Source organism: Propithecus coquereli, unplaced genomic scaffold (genome assembly GCF_000956105.1).
Source record: "Propithecus coquereli isolate 6110/MARCELLA unplaced genomic scaffold, Pcoq_1.0 Scaffold89, whole genome shotgun sequence".
NCBI lineage: Eukaryota > Metazoa > Chordata > Mammalia > Primates > Indriidae > Propithecus > Propithecus coquereli.
In genome coordinates this window covers 1,815,721-1,841,669 of record NW_012155173.1, presented here as the reverse complement: position 1 = coordinate 1,841,669, position 25,949 = coordinate 1,815,721, and the positions used below count along the sequence as shown (strand labels likewise).

Below are 25,949 nucleotides of genomic sequence, written 5' to 3'. Positions count from 1 at the left end.
TGTTCTGGATTTAAGTGCCAGCACTTCTACTTGCATTAACTTTATTACACAAATAAGACATTTACAAAGCACGACATGAAAGGTATATAACAAAACAGACATTGGTTTTACAAAAAAGTGCTTACAATTTTTTTCCGTGTGTGTGTTTTCCCCTTTTGTTTTGTATTTAAATAAATAGTCTTGATGGCCTGTACGTTCCCAGGCTGCTCTTAACAGGATAGTGGAGACATGTTTGAACTGTAACATGCTACGGCCACGTGATCCACGCAAGGAATAGACCCTGGGAGGAGACTCAAGGCAGAGTGGGTGTTGGGTGACCCTGGGCAGGGCTAGGCTGGCCATTTACCACGTGGTTGCCATTGGGCTTTGATCATCAGAAGCAACGGTCCAAAGAAAGACGTGTGCTCCCCACAGCCAGGGAGCAGACCCGGTCGCTTCCGTTAATGCCAGCGCCTAGCACAGGGCTGGGCACATGTTACCACTGGATGAGTTCTGAACTGAGCTGTACTCACCACGTGCTGAGTGGTGCTTTGTCTTTGCCCTTAGTCAGTTGTAACCATTTTTGGAAGGGGGAGAAAGCAGGTTCCCTTCTTGGGTTGCACCTGTGCCTGTCCCTGCTCTAGGTCCCAGAGCAAGAATGACATATAGGTTTTCATTGTAAGTGCCGATGTCAAGCATCTGGATTTTGAAATCTCATCCAGCCTCAGTGAAGTAGAGCTACCATGGGTCAGCGATGTCTGCCATGGGTAAAAACAGGGACAACGGCTGCATATGTACCATGAACTTGCTTCCCCTGTCCTAGCATCTCCTTCCAAAAGCAACATAACAGGTTAACCACAGCAGGAAGGAGGACTTGGGCTAAAACATGCTTTCTAGCAACTTCTAGTGGAAAATGCACCAGGACATCAAGTAGTTCTGGGATTACAGGATAAGCTTGAGACAAATGGGCATCCCCTGAAAACATAAATCATGGTTGTGTGTAGCCTGAGCCCTTTTGTTTGGGGGGGAAGAGTTGCAGCAGGATGGGGTGAATGTGAATGGGGCGGTGTCTGTTCTCTGTTCTCAGGAGTGTGTGGGGCTGGCTTGGGCAGGGCTGGTGGGGAAGCTCAGAGGTGCCAGCTGGAATCCTGGGCCTGGCACACTCACCTAGGCAATGAGCACCCTCTCCCTACTCAGAGATGGATCCCGAGTTAACATTCTGACTGCCGTTTCACTGGGCTCTGTTCCCTGGCCCCCCATAAATGAGAAGATCTGGCCCAGTCATCCCTATCAGGGGTCAAGAAGTAGCCAACAAGGGTCCCCAACTCTAACTGCCCCAACATTCAGAAGAGTCATCGCACCGATCAAATTCCATCTCTGCTATGTTCCCTGCGTATATGCCAGATGATGGGGGCAGGGTCTCCCTCCACCCCAAGTTTTCTCTTTCCTCTCCTTAGAATGCTAGTGTCGCTCCCAGTCCACTGTGCCATGTTCCTCTCCCTGATCTCAAGACCAGGGGGGTCTTTGTCTCCCCCCCACCTCCCATCCCCCTGCTTCTCGGTCTGGGCAGGTCTCCATCTCTGCCCTGCTGGGCCTCTCAGGGTTGGTCAGTGTCTCTTCTCTTTCTGAATTAACTTGACATAACCAGACAGATGGAAATGATAAAATTAGAACATAGCTTTCCTTTGGGGATATCCCACAAACACTGTAGAGTTTTCCAGACAAAAGCAACAGAGTGGATAACATTGGGGGTTGTCAGCTATTCAGAATTCAGAGATGGTTCCAAGGAAGTAGTAAATAAAGGCCAATATCGGGGAAAGAAAACCTGTAAATTAGAAGGCTGTTGGCGTCGCACCGTTCAATTCCGCCTTTTGCTATTGTAATCAGCTTAAGCTGAAGATGACTTCTGTGTAAATGGAAAAAACAGGCTGTTGTTTTCACCCTGATTCCAAATCTCAGGGAGTTCTGCCTTCCAAGAGGAGGACTCGGTGGTGCTCCTGGCGGGTTCTCAGCAGGAGAGGGAAGGGCCGGGCCTGGAGGGCTGAGCTGGTGGTGGGCAGGATGGCGGATGGGGGTGGATGCGGAGGCGGGTGGATCCCTGGCCGCAGCTTGGACACTGGATCTCAGCAGCTGAGGGGCAGCTGTGGGGTGCCCACGGACAGAGGCGGAAGTGCCGGCAGCGTCAGTACTGAAAAAGGATGACCTGCAAGAGGAGGGCATGGGAGGTGGCTGAGCTGGGGGTCTTCCCTACCCCACACCCCGCCCCCCCGAGAGGACCTTGAAGGCATGGAGAATGAGGGAGGGCTCAGGGCCCAGATCTGGGTTTAAATCCTGGCATTGTTAGCTTTTTTGCTGTGGGACCTTGGGCAACTCACTTCACCTCTCTGAGCCTGTTTGCTCATCCGTAAAATGGGGACGCCAAAATCTCTCTCTCAGAATCAGGAAGGTTCGGTGAGATACAGTGGGAGCAGCAAAAGTCTACTGGGCACTGTTTCACTGAAGCTGCACCTCAACCCCATGAGGGGGTCCCACCGTTATCTCTATTTCACGGGTGCCAAGGCTCGAAGAGGTGGGAATGAGTGAGCCCACGATCACACAGCTAGGAAGAGGGGGCCCAGCACTGGAGACCAGTCCAGAGCAAGCTCTCTTTACCATGGTGCATTGCCTCTGCCACTCCAAGGCCACCACGACAACAGTGTCTGACTGCTTACAATGACCAGGCAATGGGCTAAGCACCTCACGTGCACCTAATCTTCACAAAGCCGAGAGGCACGTGGCTCAGACATGCCAGGTGCCTGACACACAGTGGAATCAGGACCGTCTGCCCCTCTCCCTCGCCCTCTCCCACCTAAAGCGCCTGGCTGACATCTCCCTGCTGCTGCCACAGCCAGTTCCCCGAAGTTCAGGTCAAGGATTACTGGCTGGCCGGTCAGCGGGATGTGCCTTTTCACAGTAAGGTGTGGGGAGGAGGTTTTCAGTGGTCCAGGGACACGTGGTGGGCATGGCTACGTGGCTGTTCCCTTTTCTGATCAGGAAATTACTTGCCCAGAATCAGGCACCACGAGGAGGTGATGGAGGAAAGCAATGATGATGATTTCCGTAATAGTGACCACAATAACAACCAACACCTGCGGAGTACTTCCTGTGTGCCAGGCACTGTGCTAGGCTCCTTACACAGGTTATTGCATTTACTATCCACAGCAACGCCAGGTGGTGGGAACTGTTATAATCTCCATTTTCCATATGCAGAAACTGAGGCTCGGCGTAGCTAATTGTGTTCCCAGGTCTCACAGGAGGAGGTGGCAGAGCTGGGATTCGGAGTCAGCCTGACTCCAGAGCTCACACTGCATTCCCTGCCCCACCTGGGCACTGCTCTACTTTGGCCTCCAGGATGCCTGGCTTTGGGCTCTTATCAAGAGAAGCTCTCTCAAGAGTGATGACCCTGGTAAGACCCTTCTCCTCCATGGGTCTCAGTCTCTCCCACTGATCAATGACAACTTGGCCCAGATTTTTAAGAACATTTCAAATGCTGAAGTTGTGGGATCAGGGGTCACAACCAGGAAGAAATGTGGTTCTGGAAACTCACAGGCGTGTGTGGCCAAGTGATGCGGTGGAGGCAGAGGATGCCCCCGTGAGTGCTCAGAGCACTGTTCTGGCCGGGCCAGCGCTGGTCTAGGTCAATGGGTTCAGGGGCCAGCCCCAGGGGGACCCTAGGTCTCCTCATGGCTAGGCTGGCTCAGGCCTAGAGGGGGTTGGGAGAAAGCCCATACGATCCTGTACTGACCACACACAGCCTGCACCCTGCAGCCCACCAGGCCCCGTGGGTTTGACAAGATGTGGACAGGAAAGGTCCCTGGGAGCTGGCAGAAAGGCCTGACAGTGAGATGGCAGAAGGACATGAAAGAGGGAGTAACACTTTAATGCAGAGCTCCTGGGTGCAAAGTTGGGGACATAGCCCAGCAAGGGAACTCTGGCTCAGAGGCAAACCCAGGGGCCAGAAACCTTCGATAGCCAAAGCTGCCAGACCCTAGCCTGCCTCATCCTTCAGACTGAACCAGACAGAACCACAGGCCTAGCTGAGCAACCAGGAGGCAAGGGCTCCTCTCCAAGCACTGAGCCCAGCCCTACACGCTTCCAAGGCCCACTCCCTGCCCTGCAGAGAATGCCCAAGCCCCTCGCTCAATGGTCCAGGCCCTTCACCATGTGGCCCCTGTCAGCTCCCCCAACCTCCCTGAAGCAGGGATCACGTCAGCTCACTTCTGCAGTCCCAGGGCCAGGCCAGACAGAACAGATGCCCTCCTGCAGGAAGGGGGTGGCCCCGAGCCAGGTGGTCCTAGGATATGGGCCAGCTCTGCCTATGCTTTCCATGTGACTCTGGATGAGCACTGCTTTCTGAGCCTAAGTTTCTGCAGGTGTGAAACAGGGGTCATCACACTCACCCTCCTGGGAGGCTGTGAAGGTCAGAGAAACCACCGTGTAAACTATGAAGTGCTGCACGAAAGGAAGCCATTACCAAACGGCACGGACTTCAGAGTCCAACAGACTCACTGCATCCCTGGACAAGCCATGTCACCTCTCTGAACCTCAGTTTCTTTATCTTTACAATGAGGAAGGCCATCTCCAGACCCGCAAAATGGCTGGCAGGTGTCAACCAAATGACATGTGCAAAGTGCCTGCCTCAAACAGAGGAGGAGCTGAACAAACCGTGGCTCTTACTGTGAATAGGACAATCTCAGGACAATCTCAGAGGGACCGACGTTCCCGGGGTGCGCTCACCTACCACCAGATTCTGCAGGATTTTGCACTGAGCACTACCATTGACTTATAAATGTATCTGTCTAATCAGGCTGTCTCCACCTCTGCACCACATACATTGCCCCATGGTGCCCGGCACAGAGAGCCTGGCACACAGTAGGTGTTCAATCAGAGGGCAGAACCAGAGAGACTGTCCTGGAGGGGCAGTCTCCACCCCAGCTGCCCATCAGAACCCCATGGGCTGGGCACTACCCACGCGGATCCCTGCGCCCCACCACTCCAGACCTCCCCGTAAGACTCTCTAGGCGCGAGGCTTCAGAATCTGCATCTTTACAAGCTGCCCAGGTGATTCTGAGGCACGCCAAGACTGGGACCTGCTAGACTGGAGGGCCCCTGGCTTGACTACAGTTCTAAAGCTCCGACCCCACTTCCTGGCCCACCACGCCTGCTGAGTCATGGGGCTCCCTAGCTCTTACTGCACGTCATCCAACTCAGCCTCTCTGGGGACCCCTACAGTGACGGTTCTGCAACAGGCCTTCCACGGCCTCCCACTGCCCCAGGATAAAGCCCAGATTCCTCCGCCAGGCAGCCAGGGTGGCCGGCTTCTCACTGCTCTCCCTCCCATGCCTGTGTGCCAGCAACACTAGAGTGGCTCAGGGTTACCTGAGAGCCTTGATGGCTCACACATTCCCTGACAAGCTCTGAGTCAGCTTGCAGGCCTGGGCTTAGAGGTTGTCTTCCTCTGGGAAGTCTTCCCTGAGTCTCTCCTTTGCCCCCACCTGCTCCCCAGCTCCCCCGGCTTCCCCCATCACAGTGTCATCACGCTGCGTTGTAACTGTTAGGGTCTGTCTCTCCCTCCAGACTGTGGCCTTCTAAAGGACAGGGACTATGCTTTACTCATCTCTATGCTCCTGGCAACAGACTGAGGACTGCTGGGCACAGGCAGTATGTGGGAAATATCTCTGAATAAACGAATAAGTGAACGAATGAATGCGCAGGTTCTCATCCAGGCTTTGACCTTGAGCTACCTGGGCCTCAATTTCCCCATTTCTAAAATGAGGGCTTGCCTTAAAGCAGTGGCTTTCAAGGCTAACTGAGGTGTCTCAGAGCTGGAATGGAGCAGAGGCTCCTATCCGCTCTCTGGTGTCACCAGAGCAGCTCCATCCACTTTCATCTGCATTACAGAAAAGATCAAACAAAGGGGTCCAGTGCTTAAAAAGCAACGCCTTCAAGCTGCTGGACGGGGTGATGTCTAAGCACCCTTCTGGGTGTTCAGTCCTAGTGTCTGAGACAACCGGAGATCCTGGTTCCACAGACAAGGCCCTGCCAGTTGACCAAGGTCCCTGGCTGACCTGCTATTGCTGGGCCCCACCAGCTCAGATATTCACTCTCAGCGGACAGGAATGAAAAGGAGGTAAGGGAGGAATGAGTGAGATGATGGGAGGTGGCAGGGTGGTGTGTGACATAAGCCTTCCCTGGGACCTCAAAGCTTGATCACAAATCTGAAAAGAAGCCCATTTGTTGGGAGGGAGGGTATAGAGGGGTGCAAGGAGGCCTCTAGAGTAACCATACACATAGAACCCATAGACAGCTACGGGATTAACTGCTCTGGGGGTGCAGTGGGGGCCTGAGCGGGCTGGGCTCAACAGTAGGGCATGCTGCCAGACACCCATCCCTGGCAGGATGGCTCTGACCCACCAGACCCAACCTGGCTCCATTTACCTTCTCACCCCGGTTGGAAAGTGGCCCATCCATATCGGCTTTGAGGTGGACGGGGGGCGCGGTGTAAGGCAGCCGGCAGTGCACCTGCCCGCACTGTACCTGACCTGTGGACGAGAGGATGCCTTGGAGCCCATCCCCCAGGCCACACACAGGATCCCACCTGCCCCGTGCTCTGCAGATAGAGCCTGAGACCAGTTTCATCTCTGCCACTTACCTCCTGGGTGGCCCTGGGCAAGATTTCAATAGAGTTGGTGGTGATGCTGTACGAAGGTCTTTACAATCATAAAGTGCTACATGACGGCTAGGTATAACTGTCCAGCTCACTGATAAACACACACTCCTAAATGCATATGTATTGAACGCCTGCAAGCAAGGCTGTACCCCACCTCTTCAGATCCTCCCTCAGCTCCTTGTACATTCGTCTCTCCTGGGTATCCCCACAACTCTACCCCATGCCTTCCAGAGGACTCTGCCGTCATATGTCACCAAGCTATTTACAATTGCAACCAACACCAACACTCACCCCTACCCTCCCTATCCTCTGGGTTTTATTTTTCTTCTTTAGCACTTATTATCTGACCTGCTACAGCTTTCTATTGTTTATTTTATATCATCTGTCTTTGCCAACTAGAACACAAGCTCCAATAAGGCAGGAATTTTTATGTTAGCTCCAAGAAGGCAGGAATTTTTATGTTTTCTAGATTCTAGATCTCTGTGGATCCCCAGTACCTAGAATGAGGCATGGCATCTAGTGGTACTCTTTAAATATTTGTTGAATGAATTTCTGTGCTCTATTCCAACATCTAAAACTTGGGGAAAGTTCATCTTTGTGTCTGATCCAAATCTCTCATGCTTCAGTATGTTTACCACCACAGTGGAGAAGTCTATTGCCTGTCTCTTCTCTAGACTTCATTCTCTTTGATCACAAAGAAAGAGCCTTGCCCAATGACTTACAACTAACTGACATATAACTTGGGACAAGTCACTGTGCCTTTCTGAGCCATAGGTCTCTCACCTGTAGAATAAAGTAGTTGTATTAAATTGGGGGTCCTTAACCTGGGGTGTTTGAGGAGTCCGTAAACAGCCTCAAATTACTTGGAAACCTATTGTGTCTGTGCATTTTTCTGGGGTCTTGTTCCAAAGCTTTTATCAGATTCCAAGCTCTGTGGTGATTTTAGTTAACTGCAGAACCAAAGTTCATTTTTCTGGGGTCTGGTTCTAACACTTTTATCAACTTTCCAGCTCTAAAGCTTCAGAAAATTCAAGACTCTGTGACTTTAGTTAACTCTAAAGCAAATTGCTAGGGTCATGCAGCAAGAGTGGCAGGTCCAGACACCCCAACATCTTCTGCTCCAAGCTAGGTTCTACCTCAGCCCCTTCCCCTAGGGGAAGAAGAGCAGGCACCTCAGCCCCTTCTCAATGCATCAAAGAAAGATCTAGGAGTGTGTGGACAGAGCCCTGGCAAATACTCTGGAGGTTATGGCCCCACTTCCAAGGGGGTCACCTAGATTCATTACTGACTCCACACCAAGTATTAGCTGGTAGCCCAGAGCCCCTGGCCCTTGGCACCTTTATCAAGTGTTTAACCGGCTCTATGTAGCCTGAACGTATGTCGTCGTTTAGAAATGAAAGGGGGAAAAAGTCCCTCCAAATGAGCAGATGGTTCAGAAATGAAACAGTATAAAGAGACATGGTTTCCAACAGGAGGCCTGGTATAGCAGACAGGACTTTGCACTCCTAGCTCTGCCGATCAAAACCACTATCACAAGACCAGCTAATACTTCTCCGGCACTTACTAAATGTTGAAGATTTTAAATCAGTTATCTCATTTGATAACACTGCTTTGAAATAGGTACTCAATTGTCCTTACTTTTACAGGTGGGGGAACTAGTACTCGGGGAAGCTAAGAAACTGCCAATGACACACAGCTAGTAAGTGGCAGGGATGTGAAGCCTGGCAGTCTGACACCTACGCCCATATTTGATCATTACAGAGTGCTGGCTCCCACTAACCTACAGTGGGCCCTTGGTGCCTCCTCTGTTCCATGGGATGGGGACCTGTGATGGTTAGAGACACAGTCAGCACAGTGTCTGGCACTGGCGGGTGCTCTGTAAGCAGCAGTTCTTTCTCTGACCTTCCTTCTTTTTCCCTTTTACTTGGAGCCAGAAAAGGGAGGATATGTGTGTGTGTGTCTGCACGCATGTGTGTGTCTTCACGCATGTGTGTCTTGTGTTCACTTCTATTTTATTGGTCATGCCCAGCTTTGAGGAAACACCTGACGGAAACAACCTCAAAGGGAAAGAAAGTCTGTGACAAGCACCTGCTCAGAGGCAGGTTCACTGAGTGCTCACCCCCCTGAGATGTCCCTGAGGCTGCTCCCTCACTTCTCCAGGTTCCTGCTCAAAGGTCACCACACCATGACCTGCATCTCCCCAGAGGGTTCACGGTGTCTCCACCCACCTCCCGCTCTGGAACGAGAGCCCCAGGAGCATGGCAGCTTTGGTCTACTGTGTTCACTATCGTATCCTAGCACAAAGAACGCAGCAGGCACTCGGAATATATTTACTGAATGTATACATGGACTCTTGCAACCCGGTGAGATAGACGTCATTGAAATCCCAGGTTACAGATGAGGAAACTGAGGCACAATGTGGTTAGGTGGTTTGCTCAAGGCCTTACCACCCTGGGTACCCTCACTATACTGGCTTTTTGCTCCCCCAAACACACTCGTGGTGCTTTCTGGACCAGGGCCTGCGCATTCAGTTCCCGATCAACGTGCCCCACTAAATCCCACCTATCCTTCCGGTCTCAGCTTGCTGAGAGGCAGCCCCCACGCATCCAGCATCTCCAGACACTCCTCCAGCACCTTTGCCACAGGAATCACCCCAAGTAAAACCACACGCTCATCCGCCTGGTTATTGCTCCATGCCCACCAGGACGCAGGCTCCACAGGGCAGGGCCCGTGTGCGTCTGGCTCTCTCTCCAGCCCTGGGGCCCTGGCGCAGAGTGGGTGCTTTGAAAGTAGTTTTTGAATGACTCAATCACTTGCCTCTGCTAAGGGTCGCCCCGACTGAGGCAGAGCCGGAGAATTTACCACCTGCCCCAACCGCTGTGTCCTAGTGACCTCGGAGGCGCGTCTTCACCCACGAGGCTCCATGAGGCCTCCCCACGCCTCGGCCTCGGCCGCCCACGTGCGCTCCCCCTCCCCTTGCCCCCGCCCCCCGCAGGCCCAGAGGCCTGGGAATCGCGGTCACTTACTCTCAATGTAGCCGTGCAGGGTGACCATGCGCGCCCGCTCGGGGCTGCTGAACGGGGAGTAGTGGATGTCGTCTGACAGGGCGGAGGGGAGGCGGGACGGGGGCGCCCCTGAGGGCGGCACTGGGTGCTGCGGTGTGTGCTTTTTATGACGCGCCCGGCAGTTTTGAAACCACACCTGGAACGACAGCCTCAGCAGCTTCAGCCTCACCGAAAAGGGTCGGACGCGCCTCCGGGGGCCCCCGGGCGGGACTGCCTCGCCGCTTCCTGAAGAGGGGTGGCCACGTGCACCCCGACGCTCTGCTCCAGAGCGCAGCCACAAGCTGGAGGGCTTGTCCCCAGTCCCCAGGCCGCGCCCCAGACCCGAGGGCCCCGCCCACCCCCGGTCCCACCTGGATGACTCTCCGGCTGAGGCCGGTCATGTCTGCCAGCTTCTGCAGCGTCTGCGCGTCGGGGTTGTTGTCCTGCGCGAACTGCGCCTGCATAACCTGCGGGCGCGGGAGGGCGGCGAGGCGCTAGGCGGCCGAGGTCTCGGAGACCCCGGCCCAATCACAGGCTCCGGCCCAGAGGCCACGCCCCGGCAGCTACAGCCCCTCCCCGCCACCCGCGGGTCCGAGCCGAGGGGCGGAGCCAGGGGGGCCTCTCGGCCCCGCCCACGCCCCGGCCCCGCCCACACCCGGCCTCGGGCGGCCTGCCCCGGTACCTGCAACTGTTCCGCGGTGAAGGACGTCCGCGCGCGCTTGGCCGGCTTGGGCTGACTGTCCTGTTCAGAGGGCACTGCCCCCTCCAACGTGAGGCCGTTCCCTGGGGGCGATAGAAGCGGCTGACCACGCGTCCCCATCTCTTCTAGTGGCAGCCTGGAAAGGACGGGGGTGGGGGGCTTGTCCCTGGAAGGGTCAGGAGCGGGAATTGGCTGGGAGCGGGGATCCCAGGGTCCTAGTCCCTGAGCTCAGTCTTTGGGGAAGGGGCTTCTGTTTCTGAGCGTCTGCTTGGTATCGGACGCTTCTCTTTCGGAGCGCTCTTTACATCTCACAGCCCTAAGGAGAGGCGCCTTATCCCCGGTTTACAAGCGAGGAAACTGAGGCTCAGACAGAAGAAAGCCCCTGCCCTGGACCTTTGCACTAGGATCTGAAAGCTGGCTGACCCTGATGCCCCAAACTGGGCTCCCTCCTAGCTAAACTGGGGGAAACTAAAGGCTAGTGGAGAGAGCAAGCAGGTTACAGAACTGTGATCCCAATTTTATAAAAACGAGTGGAAGAAAAAAGTTTGGAAGGATAAGGTATTGGCAGTGGTTTGCCTCTGAGGGGGGGGGATTATGGAGATTCTTTACTTTCAATATTTCTGTAAGTTTTGAGGTTTTTTAAGTAATTTTTTTGAGATGGGGGGGTCTCACTATGTTGCTCAGGCTGGTCTTGAACTCCTGGCCCCAAGCTATCCTCCCTCCTTGGCCTTCCAAAGTGCTGGGATTTACAGGCGTGAGCCACCATGCCCAACCCTTTTGAGGTTTTTAAAAAACAATCATGTGTCACTTTACTTCTCTAAGGGTTGATTTTTGTTAAGAGGTATATGTCAAATATTCTCTTCCCACTTATATTACTTTTACAATCATGCTAAAACACTAAATATATTCCCATTTTACTTTTTAATACTTCATTTTTCTGAATATAAAAGTAATATATGGTCCTTATCAAAAACTCAGAAAATTCCCATGAGCACAAAGAAGAAAATAAAAATCACCAGTAATTCCACCAGAGATAACCACTATTCACAATTTATTGTAATTTTTTTAATTAGGAAAAAAATTATGTTGAAAGACTGAAAATTCTAAATACATATGTAGAAAAAAATCTGGAAAGGTACATACTAAAATATGAGGGGAGGTGGCATTTGAAGTGATCTTTATTTTCTTTTTTCTTAACCATCTTTTCTAATTTTTCTACCATGAACACGTGTGTGTATGTGTGTGTTATATTTAAAAAGTAAAACAGTAGTGGGCCCTGATGGCTGTTCAGTAAGAGAGCTGAGGTCCCCAGTCTTCAAGTTTCGCTGCATGGCAGGAATCTGAGGTCTTTGTGGCTATGAGGGCTAGCGCGTAATTGGCAAGACTGTGATTACGGGTGGTCCTGGTTGGTCCAGGTATGGAAGGAGCCTGTGGTCACTGATGGACCACGGTGTAGGGAAGCTCTGGCTCCTGGGTTTCCAGTCCAGCTAGACTGCTGACTGCCACACTGTTGCAGATAACTTTATAGAACACCAGGTTCACTTGCTGCCCACTTAGGCCCACTTATCCCTGATCCTGGCAGGAGAAAATGATGGTCCTAGTAAGGCCATGGCCAGGAACACTCTGGTGGTCCCTGACTAGTCCCCAGGCTCAGGCCTAGAAATCGAGGCAATTTGGTCCATACCCATTTCTTCAGAGGAACTGGGGATGGGGCAGACATTTTGTGGTATTAATATCATATAGGAAAGCAAGCAGGACAAGGATTGGCATGCCCATCTTTTTAAATAGAAAAATGAAACTCATAGAGGCAGTCACATCCCAGTAGCTTCCTCAGCTTTATGAGGTCTGATTAAGGGGCTCTGGAGCTTGGGGATGAGGTGCTATGGTATGGCATAGTGCTCAAGAGCCTGGGCTTTAGAGTCAGGCAAACCTACTAGTATGTAATCTTTGGCAAGTCTGCCTGTTTCTTTTCCTGGAAAATGGTGACAAACCACCTACTTCCTAGGGCTTTTGTAAGGATTACATGAAATAATCCATGTTACACAGAAGTTAGCAGCTTCCACAGACCCTGACAGGGGACTTACGGGAAGGGTCCTTGCCTCTGCCCACAGCCCAGCTTCCACTCCTCTTCTCCAGCTCCCACCCCACCTGTGAGTCAGCCCTCAGGATCCCTGGAAAACCTGGACCCTGGCCCTGGGCCTATGTGTCTTGGGGAATCAGAGCCAGAAGAGACTTAGGGATCATTCTAGTCCAATATCTATCTTGCACAGATGGGGCTGAGGCCAGAGAGGAAAGAAAACTTCCCAGTGAGCACGGCTGGCTGGAGGGGCTGGGTCTCCAGACTCAGAAACCTGGCCCCTTCCCCTCAGTTAGAGACCCTGGTGCAGCATGAAATCCACCCTCAGACTTCTGGCTTGGAGCTACTAGGATAGGAGTTGGGAGAATGCGGGTCATGTTATCTCTCCAGGACTGGCCCAAGCTGGGTTCCAGGCAGTTGGAGGAGATGAGCCCCCCGGCCCAGGAGAGCTGTCCAAAGGTGGAGTAAGCGCCTCATCGTGAGAATCTTCTCTAGAGTTCGGTGAGTGCCTCCCAGCTTTATACACCATATCCGCTAATCTATCTTTGGGAAGATGTCCTATCTTTAGCCCCATTTTACAGATAAGGAAACATAGTTGCAAAGAATCGCAGTGACTTCTTACTCCCAAGCAAATGGTAGAGCCAGAAGCTCACGCTCCATGCGCAGCCCCACCCGCGCGCTGCCTCCTGGCGATATAGGGCATGCCCAGTCCCTGGAGGAGTGAGGGCGGTTCCTAGTTTGCTGAGTTGGGAAAGGGCCGGGCGCCAAGGTGCTGGGAGGGGCGGGGTGGGTACCGTTCTCGGCGGCCCTCTTGAGGTTCTCGATCATGGTGTCGTAGTGGATGCGGCAAAGCACCTTCTCCTCGACCAGGCCGAATTCCTCGCCTGTGGACAGCTGGCGCTTGCACGAGAAGCAAGCGAAGCAGGCCAGGTGGTACGCGTTGCCGCGCGCCCGTCGCACCCAGTCGCTGGCGTAGATCTGTCGGCCGCACCGGGCGCACTTGGTCCCGAATCGGCTGTGGATTGAGAGGGCAGGGACAGGAGTGGCGAGGTTCGGTTCAGATAGGTCATTTCTGCCCCTTACACCCCTCAGGGCCTTCCTCCCCTCAGGCATCACCTTTTGCTTGGATTTACCACCCCTCTCCAGCTAAGTCCCACCTAGAAGGTGAACTGGTGAGCGATTTTTATTTTCTTCTTGGTGCTTTTTTGAATTTTCCAAATTTTCTATGATGATCACTTACATCTGTATATTTTATTAATTTGCTCATTAAAATACGTCATAAGTGTTAGAAAAACATAATAGTAATAATAGGTGAATTTTTGAGCACTTATCCCTTATCCAGAAAGATTCTTAAGTATTTCATGTTGATTATCCCAATTAACCTTCATTTTGCAAGTGAGGAAAATGGGAACAGAGAGGTAAAGTAACTTGCACAGCATCACACAGCTTGCGAGGATAGGAACCCTATCCAGTCTGACTCCAGAGATGACTATAAACTATAGCCCCAGCTATACAGAAGCTCAGAGTTTCTTGAAAGAATAGGTAGATAGGCGCTTACTGGTGGGGTGACCCTGGACAAATTGTTTAATTCCTCTGTGTTCTCATTTTCCTTGCCCAAAGCTGAACTAAAGAACAGCAATGACTACTGCTATTTGTTTAGTGCTTTGCAGTCTACTTAGTACCCAGTTAATCCCAGACTCTGGAGCTAATAGTAATGTTAAAAAGCCCAGCTTGAATGTCCCCTTGCCCCTTAAATCTACTTTGATTCTGCTTCTTCTTCTTCTCCCTTGTTTTGTAATGTGGTAGTTTGGGTGCAGCTGGCTCCAACACCAGACTGGAAGCCCTTCCAGGAAGCAGCAGAGTCTGTCTCACCCTGTCCCGAAGTCAGCCTAGCTCCTGACCCCTAGGCATCAGGCATCAGGCATCAGGGAAGGTTTGTTCTCTAAGTGGATGACTCACCTGTGACTCTGTCCCAACCCTGGCAGCTTCGGTTTCCTTTGGTGCACACTCTATTTCAGGGAATGGTGCCATCACTCATCCAGCCCCTCAAGCTCGGAAATCTATATCACGCACTCCTCCCTCTCCTCAACCCCACATGCAGCCAATCATCAGGCGCTGTTGGTTCTATTTCCCAAGTATCTCTGGGATCCGTCTCCTCCTCTCCACCTCCACAGCCGCCCTCCTGGGCCAAGCTCCCACCCTGCACCCCTCACTGCTAGCCTCCTCTGGGGCCTCCCAGTTTCCAGTCTCACCCCTACCAACTCATCCTCCACATGGAAGTCACAGCCAAGTTTCCAGTATGCCCGTGGAATACTGTCCCCGCTCGCTTACAATCCTATGTTGGCTCCACTCTACCTTAGGTTCTGGTCCCAGACCTTTGGGGGTTACAGAATGCAGCAAACCACATCCTCCTCAGTCCTCAGGCCCATCTTTCTAACTTCAAGATCTCCCTCCCCCCCCCACACACACCCAAGGATGAGTCCCAGCCAGCCACAATGGGAGGTCAGTCCCAGGTCTTTATGGTCTCCTCCAAAGCACTTTCCCACCCCCAGGCCTTAGCGCTGACTGCTCCCATTCCCGAAATACCCACCTCCGGAGTCCCACAGCTCCCCACTGTGATCCCTCTCAGAACTGACCACACTGGTTTGTAAATGTCTGGTTCCTGGTTCTCCCCTTTCACCTCTTTCACCTTGCTGGAGTGGGCGGGGGATAAGAAGATTTGCCTCTGTGTCCCCAGGGCCAGCACCCTTCCACCCGGAGGGGCGCATGGAGGAAACCCTCCAGCAAAAACGCTCTGGTTACAGCCTCGCCAGCCTTGGCAAATTCAAGCAAACGTCGGTTGAGAAAACACGGGTTTGGGCTGTATCGAGTGCAGGAGCGCAGAGGCTTTGGCCAGTCCCTGCTCCCAGACATAACCCCAGCGCCACTCCGCGACAAGGAGCGCAAGGGGATCCTGCCGCGGGCGGCGCGGACAGCTCGGGCCGCGCTGCGCACCTTTGCGGAGTCAACAGCCCCCCAAAGCAGAGGCGGGTCCTGACCTCGGAAACGCGGCTTCCCCTGGGGAGAGCCCAGCACAGCCCGCAGTCTCTGTTCCCAATCCCGCAGTAAAAGGGAGAGGAAACCACTTTGCCCAACCCAGCCAACCCAGCCTATCCCGCGGAAGGGCCGACCCCGGGTTCCGCCGCCCGGCAGGTGGTATCCGGATTGGGAGCGCTTCCCGGCCGGGGAGGAGAGGCTGATTTTCGATTATGTGTGCTTCGTCGGCGCGATTATGTGTGCGCAGAGCCCTTGCTGCGGGCCGGGGTCAGGGGCGCAACGCCTTCATTGCACCCCCTCCGCTTCGTTGCAACCCGATGTGGCGGGGACTCACGAATCCGTTTTTCATACGTGGAATCGAAAGTTCAGAGACCGCAAGTGACTTACCCGAGACCACAGAGTGTGGGGCCGGGGTTGAGGTTCCCTCTGAGGTGTAAAAAGTACCTCGAACCTGCGGAGCAGCTGGCCTGAGGATGAGGAGAGCTGAGGTCCCGGGTGGATGAACAGGAAGGGCGCCTGGTCTGGCCGCGCCGGGTCCCCACTCTGGGCCGCGGGGTCTGGAAACTCCCGCGCTCCGGGCCAGGGGCCCAGCCGCCTCTGGAAGGCCGGGAGCGTCCTTAGGGAGAGGGCAGAGCCCAGAGCAGGGAAGGTCCCGGCCTTCAGAGGCGGGTCAAGAGCGGCTGAGTCTCCGGCCTTCGGTTTCTGTGCGCGGCGGCCGGTGCACGGCCCCAGGGTGCAGTCCCGGATCCCCGAGCTCGGCTCTGCAGGATTCCTCGTCCTCGGCCAGGGACGCTCCCTGCGCACCCCTGCTCTTCCTGCCTCACGAGTCCCTGACGCCCGAGTCCGTTCTGCGCCTACACAGGTAGGTCACAGTATCCCCATCCCCTTGCTCCGAGGCGGCCGCCACGAGTGACCTCTCAAGAACTTTCTCACCCCCTGCATGTCACCCCAAATGCCTGGAGCTGTCTCCAGCCCTAGGATCTCCTTGCGTTCCCGGTGGCTCAGCCCAGTCTACGAAATCGTATTCGCACTTGGATCCTTGGGGTGGGGGTAGGGAGCCATTTATGCAGGTTTGGTTGCGTGGGCCGCTCCTGCAGCATGTCCCCCACCCAGGACAGCGGGCAGCGGCACAAAGCGCGCGAGGAGGCTTACGGATCGAGGCTCTGACAAAACGACAGACTCCTTCCCCGGCGGGCTGCGAGGCCCGAGCCGCCCGATTCCGGAAGCAGCAAAATCGGCGGCGGAGACAACGAAACTCCAAGAAAGGGGTTTTCCGGAGCTGTGACCAGAGCTCCAAAGGGATTAGGGGGTGCGCCTACTGCCACCCCAGCCTTGCCATGCGGTCCAGGCCCTACCTGCCCCTCGCCGGATCCCCGCGCGCCTTGGGCAAAGGCGCAAAGGACTGAGGCGCTTTGGAACCGGAGAGGTGTACGACAGATACTGTGCGTCCCAGCAACTGCCAAAAGGAGAGGGTGGGCATTGCGCTGCGCCATGCCCTCCACCCCCTGCATGGGGAACAGAGATGTCTGGGGTACTCGTGGTTGTGCCGAGGGAGCTCCGTGCCCTTGACGAAGTCTGGCTCACTTTCCCGGCCTACTTACCCCGCTACCTAGAGGCGCGAAGTAATTATTTGTTGGATGGATGAGGCCCAACGAATGAGCCCATCGGAATTTCACCACGACCCCTTCCCCGATGATTAAGCTACCCCTTTTCTGCATGAGGAAACCAAAGCTCAGCGTGGGAACACCAACGTTAGTTAGAAAACTATTGAGCCGAGGGGCCGAAACTCAAACTGGAGTTCACTTATTTCAGGTTTAAGACACTCACTTGATGGCCACAGAGAGATCTCACGAGGGGAAGAAGGTGGGTTGGAGGCGGAGCCCTTCCTATTCTCTCTGCTCCTTCCCTTCTAGGCAAAGCCTTAGGAGAAGCCAGAAAAAACAGAACCAGCAATTAAGAGGTTAAAACGGCCCTCGCCTCGGAGGTCCCGGCCCTAGGCCCCTCCCCCAGCTCCCCTCTCAGCTCCCCCAACATCTGTCCCCCAACAGCTGGCGGCTGCTGGGCCGCTCTCGGCCGCGGTGGGGGGCCTCTTCCCGGCTCTGCTCTGAGCCTCCCCTGGGACCCTCGCTCCGAGGGAGGGGGTGAGGTTCTCCCGATAGAGACCGTGAACAGAACTTGGGCTCAAGTCGCGAGGCCTGAGAAGGTTGGGGGCTTGCCCTAAGTCATTTGGGCCAAGCAGGAAACAAGAACTTCAGTCTTTAGGCACTCTCTGAACCCCCACCCCCATAAACACAAGGGGAGACAGTTAACCCTTTACTCCCCCTTCCCAGTATCAGAAGGCAGGAGGGCCAGGGACCAGGGTGACCTAATCTTGGCAAAGTTATCCACTCACAGGCCTCTGAGGAGGTCACTCCTGCCCTAAAGCTTCCAGGGCCACTCAGGGAGAGTCACACATTAGAGCACACAGTGGGTGCTCCCTGTGTGAAGCCAACCAACCTGGGCAGGGAATCTTAGGACTGGGGTGGGGGAGAGAGGTCTTTGCCATTCTACCACCCCAGGATGCAGACAGGTGGCTGACATATTTCGCCTATGGAAGAGTATGGGGTGTTTAGGGGCAAGGATGGTGGAGTCAGGCAGTGTGGGGCTTATCCAGGCTCTACCACTTAGCTGTGTGTCCTCACCTCTCAGGACCTCAGTCCCCTCCGCCCCAATAATGTGGGGATTATGAGAGTATCATACACACAGGTGGCCCTAAGGACTAAATGAGATAAAGCAGGTAGAGGGTTAGCCCAGTTCCTGGCTTAGAGAAGAGCCGAAACGTTCTGATGACGGGTATCCTCATCCCTGCCCGGCGCCTCTTCCATGTTCTCTCTCACTGTGTGACCCTGGGCAGGATACTTTCCACTTTCTCAGGGCATCGGTCTGCCTAACTCTACAATGGGCACAATGCTCCAGGAGGCCGAAGGAGCCAGGAGGGCACTGCAGATCAGGCCGTGCCCTATTTGTGGGGCAGCGGCTGTAGGTAGGTGGGCAGGAGGGGACTATGGGAAGCTGTCTGGGGGCAATGGAAATGTGAATGCCCCAAAAAGAACATTATTTTTCCCCCAGCATTTTCTTCACTGCTTGGAAGAAGACAGAAAGAAAAATGGTCTTAACAAGAAAGTGAAGAAATTAAAAGCCCTATCACATTTCTCTGGCTGTAGTCATTTTTTTTTTCTTCCAGGAATCCCAGGGAGTGAGGAGAGGTGGGGATCTTGTTGAGCCTATAAGGGTTGCTGAGGATCCTGTTTGGAATGTGAATTGGAGAAACTGAGGCAGAGTTTCGGTGGCCTAGCCAAGAACACATAGCCAGTGGAGAAGCAACCCCTCCCAACAATGCAAATGAGTCAGGAAGAGCACTGGACCTCCTTGACTCCCCCATGCTCTGCAGTCCCCCCTCCCTGGTGAACTTGGAGTTCCTTCCTAACCTCTAACTTCCTGAGCCAACAATGCTGGCTCTGCCAATGGAGACTGAAGGAGGGTCCATAAGAGGGTGTCAAGGAGGGACAAGATAGGGAGTAGAACTGAATAGAAACCCTTCCCAAGGGGGAAAGACCAGAGGTTAGAGGACCATAGGACCCCAAGGTGCCCCCACCATGTGGCCTTGGCCACTCCCTTACCCCCTCCCATTGGGAGATCCTGGCTTCTCTTTGGGCAGAGCATGCCAGTCCATATCCCACCAGACCCATGACCATGGGCTCCAGGAACCAGAAGCCTAGAGAATCTCAGCACAGGACCCCTCCCAAGCTCCAGCTCTTGAGAGGGAAACTGCCTCCCAGGCCACCATGGACGCTTGCTCCAGGAAGAGCTTCCTCCTAGCAGCCACCCAGAGCCTGGGCTGCAGTGCAGCGCACGCAATAGTCCCTGCCTGGCATACTCAGCGGCTTTTTCTTTCCCTTTTTGTGGGTTTTATTATTTTTGTTACAGGTGGGGCTACCAGGGATGGGTTCTGCCCGCAGGGAGACCTAGCAGGGGGGAAAATGATCAGAAAAGCCACAATTCTACCCTCAACCTGGGGAATGTGAGCTTTTATTGCCTCCATTTTCTTAACCAGAAATCTGATTTAGTTTTGCTCTTGGGGGTCTTGTCACAGGAAAAGGACTAGTGCTCAGAACCTGCAGCCCAGCCCCATCCCTCTAGGCAGGCTGTGACCCTCAAGCTGCCTGGAGAAATGCCATCACAGGCTTGTGCCCAGTAGCCACCCTGACAATGGCGATAATTGAGGCATTCATACCAACTGCCCATTCATACCGATTGCCATTTAGAGAGCCTTCATAGAGACTTTCCCTCAACAGCAGCCTCCTTGGCAGCCCAAGGAGACAGCTCTGGAAAGGGAGAACTAAGGGCAGAAAGATTCAGTGACTTGCCCAAGGTCACAATTGGCCTGACCAAGCCCAGTCTCCTGCCTTTTCCCACGATGGCTGCATGCCCTACCCTCTACCGCGCTGCAGTGGGAAGGGGGACTCTGGAATGAGTGGAGGCTCTGAACACTGGAGTTTTGACTAGTTTCAAGGTCTAGTAAAGCACAGCATTCAAGAAGGCTCAGTCCAGCATGGGCAGGAGCTGGAGCTCGAGCAGCAGGGAAGAAACTTGGGCAGGTATCGAGTAAGGCTGCCAGGTCTGTTGTCACCAGGAGAGCCAGGAGAGAGGTCCTGCCCTGACTTACTCTATGAGGGAGCCCAGACACCATCTTGCTGAGTTCCACAAGCTGGAGCCCTCAACCTGGCAGCTGATGGATCCAAGGAGCCCCCAAGCAGCAGCTGGTTTGTTTTTTACCAACTGGAATCAGGCCTGGAGCAGGGAGGTGGCTAGATGGTGACTCTAACCTCCATTTCCTGCCCGTGGCCAAACCAACGGTCAGATGGGACAGTGGGAGGAGACATCACACCCTGGTTACACACTGCACCAAGATAACCCTCTTCTGACCACACACACAGCAGACCACATCCTCGAATACACGTTCACATCATACCCTTCATCCCTCAGTGCCCCGGTGGAGGGCCTTAAGCAGGAATGCCCCCTCAGAGGAGAGGGTGGGCATTGGGAATGATGGGGCTTCCGAATTCCCTCACCCCACCTCACCCTCTCACCTCCAATCCTGGTCCAGATGTAATCCTGTCCTGACCGACCACCTTGCACACGTGCACGCATGCACACACACACACAGTCTAAACATTCACATATAGCCACATACTTGAACTAAAAGACAAATGTTTGTCCATAAAGGAACACACACATACTCCTATCCACATACTCCTGACCCTGCTCAGTGATGCATTTGCCAGCACCATGCACAGATCCCAGATAATACAGACACACATGCTCTTTGCACACTGAGTCCTGGGCCACCTGGTTAAGCGCCCCCCCCACACACACACATCCCAGCTGCACACTTTTCCACACCCATCACATAAAGGAAGAGTCCACCTCTTTAACCATGCCTCCCATGGTTTCCTCAGAGTACCCCAGCTCAAAATGCTGCAGACTTCCTCCTAGATTCAGGGTCCTCTCTTTCCAGCTCCCTGGAAGTTCTATGCTAGGGGGAAAGGGAGGGGGCATTGCTTTCCTCCATATTCCCTGATTCTCAGAGGCTCTTTCTGGGACAGGGGGTCTACCCAGGAAGACTGAAGCCATGACATCTTCCCATGCAAGGATGGGAAGGATGTCTGTGTGGTGTGGGGGTGGTTATAAGGGAGCAGCTTTCTCCACTTCCTGAGAAAGCACTTGGGAACAGGCGTCCCTCCCAGGAACCAATTCTACACCACTCTCCTCGGACTCCACAGGCCCAGTGGTCAGACCTCAGGCCTGGTTCATGCTTCCCGCTGGGATCAGGTGGGCAGACTGACGCTGCACGCCCCTAACCTTGCAGTGACTTCGACCCCATGACCAGGTCAGGGCTGCATGGCTAGAAGCAAGGCACAAGCAAGCGGCCAAGACGCGGCAGCGCGGCAGAAGGATGCGACTGGCGGCGAGCGCAGCCCAAAGTAATCCTACCCAGGGCTCTGGGCTGCAGCGCCTGACTCTCCTCTTTCCCGTCTCGGTGGCCCAAAGTCCGAGCCTAGACCGGGGAGAGGCTAAAGCCGGAGCAGGAAACAACAGCGAAGCTGGGCCGGGAACTGGCACATGGCGGGGCACGCAGGACCCCAGACTCGAAATGAGACATTCAGCGACGCTGGGGTATGAGTTGAGGCGGAGCCGGAGACCGAGATTGGGGCTTAGGACCAGGCACTTGGATACAGGATTGATCTGAGACGGTTGCGGCGCTGGTGCTTGGGGATGGACCAGACACGAACCCCGAGCGGAGCCCGGGGGAGCCAGGGCAAGAGTCCGAGCCCGGCTCAGAGTCTGGCCCAGGAGAGACCCCAGCACGACTGGAGTCGGAGTAGGGTTGGAACCCAGAGGCAAAGCTCACTGGAAATGCAGCCAGATGGCGGCCGGGGTCCAAGCGTGTCGGAGCTAGAACCGGGGACGTCAGAACCCGACAGAGGCGCTCGAGGTCAGAACTGGAGCCTGGGATTCAGGTAGGACCCGAGATGGATCCAGAGACGCGACCGAAAGCCACTGGACCGCGGGAACAGGAGGTGGATCGCGGCCAGAACCTCTGCAGGCATCCGCCTGGAGCTCTGGGTTCGCGACACCGGAGAGCCGGAGAGCCGGCGGGCTGGGCCGGCGCGGAGCGTCCGGGGTGCACTCGGGACGCCGGGGCTCTGGAGCCGGAGACCACGCACCGCAAAGGTGGCCTTCGAATGCACCCGGGGCCTACCCGCGACAACACTGCTGGCCCGGCGGCAGCAGCCTACCTGAAGTAGTCCATCTTGCAGAAGATTTCCTTGTTCTTGATGTAGCAGCTGTTCTGCTGCCTCAGAGACGTGCGACACACGGAGCACTCGAGGCACCGCACGTGCCAGATGAGGTTGTTGACCTAGGGAGGGGGCGGGGATGGGGGTCAGCTCAGCGGGGCCTCTGTCACGCCCGGCCCCAGCCTCCCGGGCCCCGTTTGCTGTCAGAGGCGCTGCAGCTCGGAAGGTGCATGTGACTCCCCTATTTTTCTTCTGTAATACTGAGGCTCAGGGAAATATAAATAAATTCTTCCTATTTCTCAGACGGAACCCGGGGTCGCAGAGACCCTCCGATTTGTCCAAAACCGTGCGGTCGGGCAGCAGCTGAGCCAGTATCTGGAATTAAGTGAACCTGGCGCCGGCGCTGCTTCCCTGGGCTGCATCCCACATTCCGCCAACACGCTCACAACACCTACCCCTGTCTCACCTTGAGCAGATACCGGTCCAGGATCTCCAGGCCGCAGCTGGAGCAGATGTTCTTGCCGGCAGACGGCACGGAGGAGGTGGCAGAGGGCGGCGAGCAGACAGATGGCGTGCTGGGCGTACATGGGGAGGCCCGACCCTCGTCCTTGTCCAGAGCTCCTGCCAGGGCCTCGGCGTCCGACTGAGCCTGCGGCGGGGGAGAGAGGGAGAGCGCAGCGCTGAGCCGGGCGCCCAGAGTTGCCGCTGTCTCGGAGACAAATCTGGGGCCCTGCGCACCAATTGACAACGAAATCTTCCCCGGACGCCGCGCGGTAGACTGAAGGACAGGACTCGAAGTGCCTGTTGTAGAGGAAGGGACGGTTCCAACTTCCACCACGCGCATTCCGGGTGCTGGGGGCTGTCAAAGCCCACATTCCCGGCCGGAAAACCGAGGCTCGGAGAGGGGCGGCGCCCGCCGGGAGTCCCCCGGCTCATGGGCAGCGGTTCGTGGCCGGAAAGCCTGGTCAGGTCCCCAGGGCCGTGCCGCCAGGGGACAGGGGACCGAAGGCAGGGCCAAACGGACTCACCATGGCTGGCGGCGCGGTCCCTTCAAGACAGCGGGTGGTCGCTTTGCAGCCGGACCCTGGCTGGGCCATCACCTGGGGGAGGGGGAGGGAACGCAGGCGGCGGCGGCTGCTGAACTGGCTCCGCGCAGCCTGAGCCCAGCGCCTCCCCGCGCCTGTTATATAAACCGGCGCCGAACAATGAGTCCTAACTTTGTAGTGGGCATTTAAAGCCCTTCCCCACAAAAGCGGTGTCTCTCTAATGAAGCAATTTGAATTTGGATTGGATTTTTTCCCTCTCTCTCCCCCTTTCCCTGCACTTAACCCGTGGCTCTTGAAGTAATCGCTTAGTTCCCTTGCAATCCAAGCCTCCGAGGGGGAAAAAAAACACGCGCACACACACAAACTACCTGCAATTAGAAATTGTCGTGAATGCCCAAGATAAGAGGTAGCCAGAGTGTCAATTCCAACTGTCAATCAGTGAGATCCATCAGGCCGCCCAAAGAATTGCAAATTTGATTTTTTAATGGTAGTAATTAAAAATCGAATTTTTTCTCTCTCCACCCACCCCCCTTCCTCGCTCCCTTCTCCTCCTCTCGGCACAAAATGCAAAAAGGAGGAAAGAGAGAAAGAAAGAAAATAAAAAGGAGATGGGGGTGGGTGGTTGAGGAAAATAAAACCCGGAGCGCCGGGAGCATCGGCCCGCCCGCGCGACACGCGCCGCGAAATCGAAGCGGCTACACTGACACGGATTCAGGCGCCTTTCGAGGGCTGGTCGGAGGGAAACCCGGAACAAAATGGGAGGAGAGATCGGGGGCGAAACCGGACCAAAAAGGGAAAAGAGAGGCGTCCCAGAGGAGGAAAAAGCACCCTCCAGCCCTCGGCGCGCCCGGGACCGGCCCAGCGTCGGGATTCTCAGCGTTGCGCCCGCACAGCCCCCGGCGCATCGGCGCTATCAGCGCCTATTCAGACGGACAATACCGGCCTCGCCTCCTCTTGATTCGCCTGTGTCTTTGCTAAATCGCTTTTTGAGAAATTCCTCCAACATTTGCATAATGTGTTCCTGCTTTCCGCGACCCCCCCTTCGCGCTCGCGCGCGCTCACACACTCACACACACACACACTTCGCAGGCGCACCCCCGCACCCCTCCTCCCCGCCGCCGCCCGCCACCCGGCCCGGCCCGGCGGGGTCCCGGCCCCTGCCCGGCCCGGCCCGGCCCCTCGCCACTCGCTCGCTAGCTCACCTGGTCGGCGGCCGGGCCGCCCTCGGCCGGCAGCCGGCAGCCCTCGGGCAGCGCCGGGGCGGCGTTCTCATGCTTCCAGTACATGGGCCGGGGAGCGGCGGGCTCGGCGGGCGCGCAGTGCGGAGAGCCGCGCCGAGGGGGGCCACGGCCGCAGTGGGAGCCGAGGCTGCCGCAGGAGCAGGAGGAGAGCGCAGACGCTGGCCCCGTCGCCCCGGGCCCGGCCCCAGCCCCCGCCCCTGGCCAGCGCGCAGCCCCGGCCTCCCTGGCTGCCGCCGCGGCTGCCTCGGAGGAAGGTCCCGACAAACTTGGAGAGGCCCCCGCCCCCTCCTTCTCCTCCCCCTCTTCCCCCTCCTGGTAGTCCTCCTCCTCCTCCTCTCCCTCCTCCTCGTCCTCCTCCCCCTCCAGCTGCGGCGGCGGCCGCCCTGCCGCTGGAGCCCCGCTCGGTTCAAGATGAGTCATGCGTGACCAATCCCCTCCCCTCCAAGCGAGAGCAAGACACACACAACGAGGCAGAGACTCAGAGACATACACACAGACACAGAGACACACAGGAACTCAGAGCTGCTGGTAGAGAGACTCAGAGACACGCTGACATACAAAGGCACCGTCGGGCACACATCCACACAGCTCTCACTACCGCCCTTCCCTCAAGGGGCACCCATCACCCTCAGACACTCCGCCACTCACAGGGATAAGAGGGACCCATGGCCATACCATGTGCGGAGATAGATTCCATAGGAGGTCACACATTATGCTCTGTTGATGCAATCCCATGCCTGGTATATTTGTGTACACACTGATGCAAATGATTGTGCACATCATTTACACGGACTCGAGGCATCCACACATACTCTCACACACCTGCACAGGTACCTCTGCTCCATGACAACCGGAGAGTGCACCAGCTTCTAAGGACTGAATGGAATTGGGTTGGGTGGGAGGAGGGTGTTAATAGGAGCGGGGAAGTTCCCCTGAATTCTCTTGGGAGGGGTTGCCTGGGACATCCTCCTTCCCTTCAGGATTTACTTAACCACGAAGTCTAACGCCAGTCTCACTAGGAGTTCTACTGATAATGAGAGTGGTGGGGAAGGCAGGAGATGCCTCCCCCAAGCACACAGACACAGAACCCTCAAACTCAAAGAGCCTTACAGACACTGACACTCTACAGCACACACAGGTGGACACTTGCAGCCTCAGTGCCCTTCTCCACACACAAACTGAGCCTAAAGAGACATATGTAAATATACATCCTCTTCTAGAAACAAATATGCACACTCAGACTTAGATGCAGCCCTCTAGATACCATGGCAGCCCACT

General features: G+C 55.3%; 1 protein-coding gene across 3 annotated transcripts; it reads right to left on the bottom strand.

The window, feature by feature from the left end:
• Positions 1–24,815, bottom strand: LHX6 (LIM homeobox 6). Of its 3 annotated transcripts, XM_012664389.1 has the most exons (10): positions 24,633–24,815; positions 23,413–23,484; positions 22,851–23,033; positions 22,385–22,506; positions 13,304–13,524; positions 10,415–10,515; positions 10,104–10,199; positions 9,715–9,889; positions 6,457–6,560; positions 1–2,182 (listed from the first exon to the last, which is right to left on the bottom strand). In XM_012664389.1, the coding sequence occupies exons 1-10, from the start codon at positions 24,714–24,716 to the stop codon at positions 2,162–2,164; spliced, it is 1,179 nt and encodes a 392-aa protein (XP_012519843.1). In that variant the 5' UTR covers positions 24,717–24,815; the 3' UTR covers positions 1–2,161. The 3 variants fall into 3 exon arrangements, with proteins under 3 accessions (XP_012519843.1, XP_012519844.1, XP_012519846.1); XM_012664390.1 differs by lacking the exon at positions 6,457–6,560 and having other exon boundaries at positions 24,633–24,782; XM_012664392.1 differs by lacking the exons at positions 6,457–6,560; positions 24,633–24,815 and adding an exon at positions 24,285–24,406.
• Positions 24,816–25,949: the final 1,134 nt, after the last annotated feature.

Coding starts and splice junctions, on each gene's coding strand:
- LHX6 (XM_012664389.1), bottom strand. CDS start 24,716: ATGTACTGGAAGCATGAGAACGCCGCCCCGGCGCTGCCCGAGGGCTGC. Junction 23,485..24,632: donor GCGGCCCGGCCGCCGACCAG/GTGAGCTAGCGA, acceptor CCCCTCCCCCAG/GTGATGGCCCAGCCAGGGTC. Junction 6,561..9,714: donor CCTGCACGGCTACATTGAGA/GTAAGTGACCGC, acceptor TCTCGTCCACAG/GTCAGGTACAGTGCGGGCAG.